The sequence below is a fragment of the Nansenia antarctica genome (assembly GCF_963989245.1).
Source record: "Nansenia antarctica genome assembly, chromosome: 9".
NCBI classification, from domain to species: Eukaryota; Metazoa; Chordata; class Actinopteri; order Argentiniformes; family Microstomatidae; genus Nansenia; species Nansenia antarctica.
The window spans coordinates 33619003-33629830 of record NC_137679.1 but is presented as its reverse complement, the minus strand read 5'-3'; the positions used below and the strand labels follow the sequence as shown (position 1 = coordinate 33629830).

Genomic DNA, 10828 nt, shown 5'->3' with positions numbered 1-10828 from the left:
AGCTTTACTGAGAGGGAGGCAGAGGGAAGAACAACGCTAAGTATTGTCAAAACAAGCAATGTTAATCAAAGGCTTTAAATGGCATGATACACTTGTACATGCTACAAAATGAGATTGTTGTCTTTTACAGGGCATCTGACACAAAATGAATTCCAAGCCTAGGTGGAAGTATTTATTTTCGAGAGAGGACGCTGGCGTTGCTTGTTCGCCACTTCTCCGCTTGAAATCTAGGTGTAATTGCAGTATACAGAGTAGATTGTCCTACAAAGACACTTAGATTTAGATTTAGTAATCAAAAATTTTATAAGAACCCTATACCTTCTTTTATTTATTTTTTGTTTATTTTTATTTTTACTACTCAATCTTTTCAGTTTGTAAAGCGTCTTTGAGTGTCTAGAAAAGCGCTATATAAGTCTAATGTATTATTATTATTATTATTATTATTGTTATTATTTTAGCTGGGTTGATGATTATCACTATTATAACTATTGTAGCTCTCCAAACCGTGGTAATGTTGTTGTGGTAATGTTACTAAAGCTGTTACAGGTAGTGTAATGTTGTGGTAATGTTACTAATGCTCTACCAGGTACGGTAATGTTGTGGTAATGTTACTAATACTGTTACAGGTATTGTAATGTAGTGGTAATGTTACTAAAGCTGTTACTGTAATGATTTGGTCATGTAATCTCTTCCAGGTGTACAACATGTTTCACCACAAGAGTCTGGGTGTGAGGATCAACATTCGGGTCACCAAGCTGGTGCTCCTCCACACCCGGCCTGTAAGTCTGTTCTCTCACCTCTCTTAAACCCTCTGACCTTTTTCCACAGATGGGTCCGCCCAACAGTTTCATTATCGGCCTCAAGGCTTGAAATGTTATGTATGCTTTATGTGCTTGTGTGTGCATGTGCTTGGGTAGGTGTGTGTGTGCGTGTGTGTGCGGGAGTGCATGTCTGTGTGTGCGCGTGTGTGTGTGTGTGTTGTGTGTGAGTATGCATGCATATGTGTGTTTCCATTAGTTTCTTGTTACTTTATTGCTTGCCTCTCTGTCTTTAAAGGGCCCTCGAGACAGTCTAAATTACTGTGAAGTGCTATGTGTGTTTGTGCGCGTGTGTGCGTGTCTGTATGCATGTGCGTCTGTGTGTGCGTGTGTATGTGTGCCTCTGTAGAGCTGCACAGCAGGCACACTAATAATGTTTCTGGGTCCAGAGGCCCTGAATAGCCATGCCTGTCTGTCTCTCACCCCCCCCACCAGCATGGCTATAATACCCCAATAACAAAGTCATTACATCCCCCCCTCTGTCCCCAAACAAAGCTATCACCCCTGGAGATCTGCCCTGGATGGGGAGGGGGGGATGGGCATGTGTCGAACGCACAAGTGCATCTTGACGGACTGAAGTGGCTTCCTCTCTTTGTTTCCTTTTCTGAATCTGAATCATATCTGGGAACAAAGAGATGAGGTGAAAGTTGCTTCGCCATCTGGGCTCCACCCCGTCCTGTGCTTTCAGATCTGTGTAGGTGAAGGGAAGGAGGCAAAAGAGAGGGTGCCACAATAGACTATCAGGACTCACCCTTGTGTGTTAGGACAACAAGGAGAGGAGTTCAGTATCGGAGACGAAAGTTCCCTCCTTTTGGATTCTGGGACTCAGCCGATGTTGTCGTGTGCGTGCTTGTGCGTGTGTGTGTGTGCGCGTGTGCGTGTGTAGGAGAGGCTGAAGGTGGGCCACCATGGGGAGAGGTCTCTGGAGAGCTTCTGTCACTGGCAGTACGAGGAGTACGGAGGGCCCCGTTACCTAGGCAGCAACCACGTGCCCGGCGGGAGGGACGACATCCCACCTGTGGACACCGCTGTACTGGTCACCAGGTACAGTACACCTGTCAATCACACGGTCACTGTTTCTGTCTCTCTCTCTCTCTCTCTCTGTCTGTCTGTCACTGTTTCTCTCTCTCTCTCTCTCTCTCTCTCTGTCTGTCTGTCTGTCACTGTTTCTCTCTCTCTCTCTCTCTCTCTCTCTGCCACTGTTTCTCTCTCTCTCTCTCTGTCACTGTTTCTCTGTCTCTCTCTCTCTCTCTCTCTCTCTCTCTCTGCCACTGTTTCTCTCTCTCTCTGTCACTGTTTCTCTCTGCCACTGTTTCTCTCTCTGTCACTGTTTCTCTGTTTCTCTCTCTCTCTGCCACTGTTTCTCTCTCTCTCTCTCTCTGTCACTGTTTCTCGGTCTCTCTCTCGGTCTCTCTCTCTCTCTGTCACTGTTTCTCTCTCTCTCTGTCTCTCTCTCTCTCTCTCTCACTCTCTCTCTCTCTCTCTCTCTCTCTCCCCCCTTCCAGCTCCCTGTCCTCCTCCTCCTCCTCCGATTCTCTTCTGTCCTCTAATAGGCAGTATCTTGGCCCAGGTTTATGGAACATACAGTAGCACTGTGATTTTGTTCTCCGTTCGTCTTGTAAATATGAGCCACATAAATACAGTGCAGCAGGTCCTCTGATGCCTCTCCATAACCACCCAGCCATTCACAGCTCTGTCATCAAAGCAGGTTTGTTCACAATCCTCCCCCTTCACCCCCAAGGACCCGTCCCCTGGCGCAACATGACACATTCCTAATTTAGGATTAGGTATTATTACCTGCTGTAATTTTGGGGGTGGGGGGGGGGGGGGGGGGGGGATGGGGGTGTGGGGTAAAAGGAATCCTTTTGTTTACGAGCACTCATGTAGCCTGTCAGATCCTATCCCTTCTTCCTGAGCCCCTGAGGAAAGGGGGAGGAAAAAGGAGGAGGAGAGGTAGGAGAGGAGAGTTCACACAGAGGGGGCTTTTGTTCCTGTGGTGGTTTTGTTGTAAATCTGATCCCCTCCCCACCCCCCCACGCTCATAAGGCTTCCTGTGAAGATGGAGTGCTTAGGATCAACATCTGTCTGAGAGAGAGAGAGAGAGAGTGTGTGTGTGTGAGAGAGAGAGAGAGAGAGAGAGAGAGAGAGATGCTGCCAACAGCAGTCAGGATGAGAGGAGGTAGAGATGTGTACAAATTAAAGCATGTCACGGTGCACTCAGGTTTCCTTCCTCACTGTCGCCGCCGTCTGCTTGAGTGCATGTGTGTGTGTAAGTCTGTACGTGTGTGTGTGTGTGTGTCTATACGTGTGTGTACATTTGTGTGTGTGTGTGTGTACGTGTGTGTGTGTGTGTGTGTGTGTGTGGTATCTGTCTGTATTATTACCCTAGAGTAGAGAGAGGTAATCTGGATGTCATGTCTGTCAGAAGTAGAAGCGCTCGTCTCCAACAAGCTATTAGCAGCCTCCCAGGAGAGGACAGGATATGTGATCCAGGCCTGTGTCTGTGTGCTGTTCCATGTTCCCTGTACACTGAAAGGCTCTGGATGCCTGATATTTGCACTAGGTAGAATAGGAGTTTTCCATGTCTTTTTTCTGGTCGTTTTTTTTTTTTCCAAAGACAATCATGCCCCCCCTGCTGTCACCACCCTCAGAACCCACGAGGTTGTGGTTGGAACAGGAGGACGGTTGGTTCTGGTTGTGTGTTCCGTGTTCCGTGTTCTGGCCCTGAGACAGATGATCCTGTGACAACCTCCCACCTGTCACATCTGTCTGCAGGCAGGTTCTGGCTATAAGGAGATAATAATGACAACGAATGATGAAACTTCTCTCTGTCCTTTTCCTTTTCCAACCACCACCTCCTCTACCTGTCCCCCCCTCCCCCGTCTCTCTCTCCTTCTCCTCTTCTCCCTGTCTCCCTCCCCATCAGTGGCCCTCCTTCTCCCCCTCTCCCGTTTTCCCTGTCCCCCCTGCCCATCTCTCTCTCCTTCTCCTCTTCTCCCTGTCCTCCCTCCCCATCTCTCTCTCTTCTTCTCCTATTCTCCCTGTCCCCCCCTCCCCATCTCTGGACCTACTTCTCCCCTTCTCCCTGTCCCCCCTGCCCATCTCTCTCTCCTTCTCTCTCTCCTCCCCATCTCTTTCTGTCATCTCCTTCTCCCCGTCCGCCCTCCCGATCTCTGCCTTTCCCTGCCGCCCCATCTGATCCCATTTCCGTCTCTCTCTCTTTCTCTCTGTGTGTGTCTTTCCCTCCCTCCCTCCCTCCCTCCACACCTGTCTTCACCCTGTCCTTCCTCTTGACTGCTCTCTGTGTGCAGCTGGTGATCATTGCCCCTCCACCAGCCAGCTGTGTGTCACATCCACTTCGCTCCCAGACACCGTGCTTACAGGCAGGGACAGCCAGCCCCGCTGCCCATCACAAGCCATTAGGGCAGGTTGGAGATGTGACAGATGCGTGGTACACAGAGGGAGCGTTTTCTCCTAACGTAACTGTTTTACCGGATCCAAGAGACCACGATGCCCTTGGGGACAGAACCGGGGTCAGTCAAAGGCTCGCCAATTTGTTTAATTGTTGAGTTTATTTGGAACTTTACAGACTCATCTTCCGTTGATGCTCAGAGTTAGTCATTGTTTGGGCTTGGCAAATGCTCCTCTGGCGCTCAGTCTAATGACAGGGTTGGTTCTGGTGCTGACCCAGCCCTGAGAAGTCAGGCTCCTCATATAGGAATGACAGAGAGCCAGGCCAGGCCAGGCCAAGCCAAGGATTACTAGAGGAAGTGCCTCAGACATATTTAGCACTAGTGAAGTAAAATGGGGGAAATATTACTTAAAATAAGCAAAATGATCCGCCAGCAGAACAGGAAAAGTTCACTTGCCAAGGTTGTCTTAAAACAAGTAAAAGATATCTTACAACTAGTGCAGTCAGACGAGATATTTTTAAGATATTTAATCTTACTTAGATTTACTTTTTTAGATTTAATTTGCAGTGAGGATTTGGGTTTGTGGTATTGGAGGCCATCAATCAGCTACCCGTGGACATCCAGACCAGGCTAATGATACTCCACCTGCCTGCCTGCCTGCCTGTGTCTCTATGTGTGTGTATTTGTGTTTGCCCAGGCTTGTTAATGTGGAGTTCAAAGGCAGCCTGGACATGAGTCCTCACAGATGGGTTGTTAACAGTACAGTGTTGTGTTAACCAGCGGAGGTTGAAGGCAGACCAGGAGATCTCAAAAAGTACATGCATTCTTTAATCTTCTAGTCTGACTTGGTAATTCCTTCGAGAAAAGACAATAACAATATCTCAGCATGTCTTTACATTGGAGGTCTAAACTTCACAACATCGTCTCAGATTTCTTTTATGGGTGCCCCTAAACCACCGGCCTATACTGACTTACTCAAGCCATACATCTTGCCTTTCTTATCATCGATAGTTATCATTGATATGACGCCTATATAAATGGGTCCCATACAGTTATGCCTCTGGCATCCATTCTGTTGGGTATGGGGATATGTGCTTATTATTATCAGATGTAAAACTGTGGTTGTCGCCCATGGCAGACATACCGTGTCGGTGTTGGTGACTCACAGGGAGCCTCAGCTGTTCCTATGCGTCAGCTCCAGTAGGGAGGCTTCTCTCCTGCACGTCTCTCCCGCTGGGTGGTGGAGTCAAGCCTGGGGGCCTACAGCTGGCCGTGGCCGTCCAGACCAGGGTGGTCTCCCATGGTGGTGGTGGGTGTAGGGCTACATTACACTATTTATTACCTGGTCACACTGTTAGCTCAGTGATACTCAATCCTGGTCCTGGAGAGTCCAGAAACTTCTTTAGAGCTGAGTCACCGTCAAACTCTCATTTTGGCTTTGGTCGGCAGTTCGGCAGTTCTGCGGTTCGATCCCCGGCTGTCCACGTGTCTGTCGAGGTGTCCTTGGGCAAGACACTGAACCCCCAATTGCTCCCAATGAGCGAGCCGGCGCCTTGCATGGTACCTTGCTGCCATTGGTGTGTGAATGTGTGTGTGAATGGGTGAATGAGAGGCCATTGTGAAGAGCTTTGGAATAAGGCGATAAGTGCTGTCCATTTAGTTCTTTTGGCTCTCGAGGCCCAGCATTGAGGATCACTTGGCCGGTCCACAACATCAGATGCCTGTGGTATGTTCTATTTGGGTTTCTGTGGTGCTGGTGGTTCAGTGGGGTTGGGATTCTCACCAGGGCCACTTGAACTTGATGTATGTGGGGAGTCACTCTGGGTGAATGAATGTGTCCCTTGAGTGACAGTATCATTAGATGTGTCTATCTCTCTCTCTGTCTACGCCTCGTCCCTGGACACCCCAAGGCGTCGGTATGCAATGCATGTTGGTCAAGATTCGGGCTGGGACCAGATGCTGCCCGCACACGCAGTCTTCCCAGCACACAGACGAACACAGATGAACCACACACACACACACACACACACACACACATACACACACACACACACACACACACACACACACACACACACCACCTCACACACACATACCAGCACACGCACACACAAACACACACACACACACACACACATACACACCACCTCACACACACATACCAGCACACACACGCACACACACACACACACCACCTCACACACACACATACCAGCACACACACACACACACACACCAGCTGCTGTTCCTTATACTGTACAGCCCAAATGTTGTCACTCTACGCTCGGGGGTCCATGGTTTTGTGCTGAAGGAAAGCATATCAAATCATGAGTTGACAGTTTGGACAAAGACTGCCCACAGTTCTCATAAGAGGCCAGTGGTGGGAATGAGAGAGCCTGCCATGTCCCTCTGCATGCTCTTGACTGGGCCGGTCCCCATGGTAACCAATAAGCTGTCGTTGTGTGTGTGTCTGTGTGTCTGTGTGTCTGTGTGTCTGTGTGTGTGTGTGCGCGCTACGTTTGCGAGTGTATGTGTGTGAACCAATCGAGGAATGTTGGAGTTGATGGCCGCTGGCCTGCTAGTTCTTTGTTCATTAGCTACAGAGAGATTAGGTAAGGTTGTTGATTAGGTAACAGTGCATTGTGCTTTTGTGCATATTAACCCCTCTGTGTTGCAAAAGGGCTGGTGTAACAGAGGCAACAGAAAGTGGCAATAATTGACTCTGAACTGATTCAGTCGGCGTCATGGAGGCCAGATCAATACCAGGACCTGACTGACTGAACCTGTTCTTGTGTTCTCCCTCTAGGACCGACTTCTGCGTCCACAAAGACGAGCCCTGTGACACTGTTGGTGAGTAAAGCCTCTCTCTCTCTCTCTCTCTCTCTCTCTCTCTCTCTCTCTCTGTGTGTCTCTTTCTCTCGTGTGTAAATACTCTGTGACCCTTGTTGACCCCAGAGATTCAGAGTCTCTGAGATGGAGAGGCAGGTGACATTTCACCCCCCTTGGTCTGGTAGAGCCACTCAGGCTTATTGTGACGCACGGAATGGAACGAGGAATGGTATTAAACAGGTCGTGAGATTAGAATTATAAGGTTCTATCTCCGTTTAGGGTAGTTCAGAGATATTGAGCTTCAAAGTTTTTACATTCCATTATGTTTTGTGAGATGGAACCTTTGTATTTGATTAATTACTAACTAAACAATTTCAACATTTTAAAAATAACACCACATAGGCATTAATAAACACCTAATGGATCGGATTATGTCGAAAACTCAATTTTGACAAAAATGGAGATAGAACCTTATAATTCTAACGTCATGAGGTATCAAATGCAGGTGTTGGAGACCGTTCCTCATTCTAATCGATGTATTCCAGTGAGCCCCTCAGTCCATGCGTTGCAATGAGCCTGTCCAATGTCTACCTCCGCCAGCCTCCCCTGCACTCGACAGCCTGCCTCTGCTAACTGAACAGATAAGACCCTGTTGAACTGTGCTGTAGTTCCCTCAAACAGTGGCAGAGATATCAAGCAGTGACATAAAGTGTGGGAAGAAGAGGTTATGGCTCGGATTATAGATTTACCGTATATCAAATACTCTGGATATGTGACATTGCAGAGCAGACATGGCACATTGGACATGGACCTGGACGTTATCCTCCAGAGTAGAGAAAGTGTCCTTTCTACATTGCATCTACATTTCTATCTCTCCCAACAGATTGACACCTCATTTGTGGGATTTGTTTTCTGTTTTTATGGCCCCCGTATTAAAGGTAATTGAATGTGGAGTAGGCTAGTGTGTCTTGACACCCTGTTGTGGAGCTTAATGCTGATCCTCTTGTGCCAGCCAAAGTCGTTACGCAGGGAAACGCGTTGGCTTATGGAATAGGCTTTCCGAACACTCCGGTCTATGGAATGGCATTCCCAGAATGGTGCATCTGTGAGGTCTCTCTCGCCTTTCCTGGGTGGCCTTGGCTCCCCCTAGACTGAGGGAGACAAAGGCCGTAGCCTCCTTGGTTAGTCTCGGTTCTCACCCCCCCCCCCCCCCCCTCCCCCTTAGCCCTCGTGACGGTCATACTTCACCAGTAACCTCACCTCACCCTCTTCAACCCCATCCAGGGCACACTGGAGCAGAGGGGAGGAACCTGTCCAACTGCAATAGAATACAATATAGATCAGAAATAAGAAATGAGATGAGAAAGCCTTGAGTGTTGTGGAGACGATCATTGACACTGTTTTGTGATACCCCATAACACAAGAATGCCCAATCAATGACAAAGTATAACCCAAATGTCAATGTGCCGTACATATGGAAACGCTATTGTGTCAGAGAAAAGAATCCCTCTGTGTGGACTGGCTCACTACAAGCACTCCATGGCAGCCAATAGCCAAGAGAGGGATGATGATGATGGCATTGGTTCTTTCTTTCCCTCTGAGAAAGGTTGAGTAACAGGGTTGGCCGCGGCCACTGTCTCTGTCTCCGACGGTGTCTGGCAGGCCAGTGTGTCAGTGACAGCTATCACGATAGAGCAGTGTGATTTACCCCTGACCTACACTGGAAATACATCACACAACCGCTATGTTATAAATTTCACTCGGGGCTCTCTTTAACAAAGCCTAGCGCAGAACACAGAGAAGGAAGGCTGACCCGGAGTTCGCTGCGTGTGAGTTTTGAAGAAAACATTTGTCTTGGTTAACCTAATCCTCAGAATGACATGTCAACGCTTCAGTGGAATTCAACATCGTTTTTGGAATCTTCTTTTTTTGTATTGTTGATTTTTCCGCTTATCAAAAGAATGATTTATATTGTTCTATTCTGGGTCGTATATGAATCGCTCCCAGCTTCTAGGAATCTCTCCATTTTGGATTATGTAATGTTGGGAGCACATCCATCTCAAACTCTGATTTATGCATCTGGAAGTCAAAGAACTGGCTTTTCTCCCTTAAAAGCCGAATCATTATTCTTTTTGGGTTTTCTCCCTCTTTGATGGCCATTTTGTTTTAGAAACTAGCAAGTAAAGGACTTATTGTTGACAGACCAGGCTACCAGACCAGAGAATAGACCTGCAACAAAAAAACAACCTTTGTTCAAATGCATAAAAAACAAACAGACACACACACACAGAGAGGAAGCAGGGTAGGTAGCCTGCGGGTGACATCTGAAGCCTTGGATAACCCTTTGAACACGGTCCACTAAAGCTCCCTAAGCTCGAATGGAGAGGAATTCCCCCACTAAAGCAGCAGGAAGGAGAGGAGTGTTCCGTGTTCACTGGAGGCCGCTTGTCTTAGCCAGGATCTCAGGCTGAAATTAGAGTGCATGGACCCTCTTCACTTTTCATCTAATTTACGAGGAGGAGCTCCCTGAAAGGCTTTGATTGTGTGGAGTCATAAGCTCACCTGGCAGGTGTGTGTGTGTGTGTGGTGTGGTGTGTGTAGTGTGTGGTGTGTGTAGTGTGTGTGGTGTGTGTGTGGTGTGTGTGTGTGTGTGTGTGTGTGTGTGTGTGTGTGTGTGTGTAACTTTGAGTGCATGCCTCCGTCTGTGTGTCTATGTGCACGCACGTGTGTGTGTGTGTGTGTGTGTGTGTGTGTGTGTGTGTGTGTGTGTGTGTCTGTGTCTATGTGGTGAATATAAATGTGTGTGTGTCTGTGTGGTGAATATAAATGTGTGTGTGTGTCTGTGCATGAGGATGCTTGGCTTCCTCTTCTTTGAAGCTCTCCCCTGCGTTTCTGTTGCGGTGCGTTACTTGCCTGGAGCTATCGTTTGAACTCTATATCTGATCTAACAGTAACTGCAGTGTGTGTGTGTCTGTCTGTGTGTGTGTGTGTGTGTGTGTGTGTCTGTGTGTGTGTGTGTGTGTGTCTGTGCACCTGTGTGTACCTGCATGCCATGCGTGTGCGTGTGTGTCTACTAACAAGAGATGCATACAGAGAGAGTGAGTGTATGTGTGTGTGTGTGTGTGTGTGTGTGTGTGTGTGTGTGTGTGTGTGTGTGTCTGTGCACCTGTGTGTACCTGCATGCCATGCGTGTGCGTGTGTGCATTAACAAGAGATGCATACAGAGAGAGTGAGTGTGTGTGTGTGTGTGTGTGTGTGTGTGTGTGTGTGTGTGTCTGTGCACCTGTGTGTACCTAGGTGTGTGTGTGTGTGTGTGTGTGTGTTGCCAGTCTTACAGCTGTCCCTTGTTAGTAGACTGCAAATAACACTGTGGCATTTTCACTCACAATGCTCAGTGAAGCATCACACCTAGTCTTGGTAACCAGTCGGAGAGAGGGATGTTTTTTTTTCCGTATCCGTCCTATTTTAGAAAGTCGTTGTGTCCTTCCTCCTCTCTTCTATGGCGTGTCCCGACAGGCATGTGGTCTGTTTAGTCACAGTGAGTGGTTCCCATGTCGACTCTCTCTCCTGTGGCTCCCTCCTGTATCTCATTCATGTGTTAGGTCGGTATAATGGCCTTTACAGAGGACTCTGAGCTACCATCCCCTACCTTGATGGAAGTCTCACCTGTTGAAATGTCAGGGTTCAAGTTACACCTCAGAAGGGCTGCCACACACACACACACACACACTCTCTCTCTCTCTCTCACTCTCTCGAGACTGTCTCTCT

The 10828-nt window shown here is 48.1% G+C and overlaps 1 protein-coding gene across 1 annotated transcript in view; it reads left to right on the top strand.

Annotated features, from left to right (window-relative positions):
* adamts17 (ADAM metallopeptidase with thrombospondin type 1 motif, 17) overlaps positions 1–10828 on the top strand; it is a gene marked incomplete at both ends in the record, with an annotated part of 66693 nt that overhangs the window by 3597 nt on the left and 52268 nt on the right. The window contains 3 exons of the mRNA XM_080539711.1: positions 696–779; positions 1705–1862; positions 7038–7081. Of these exons, the coding sequence (XP_080395837.1) occupies positions 696–779; positions 1705–1862; positions 7038–7081 (286 nt within the window). The remainder of the gene's footprint in view (positions 1–695; positions 780–1704; positions 1863–7037; positions 7082–10828) is intronic.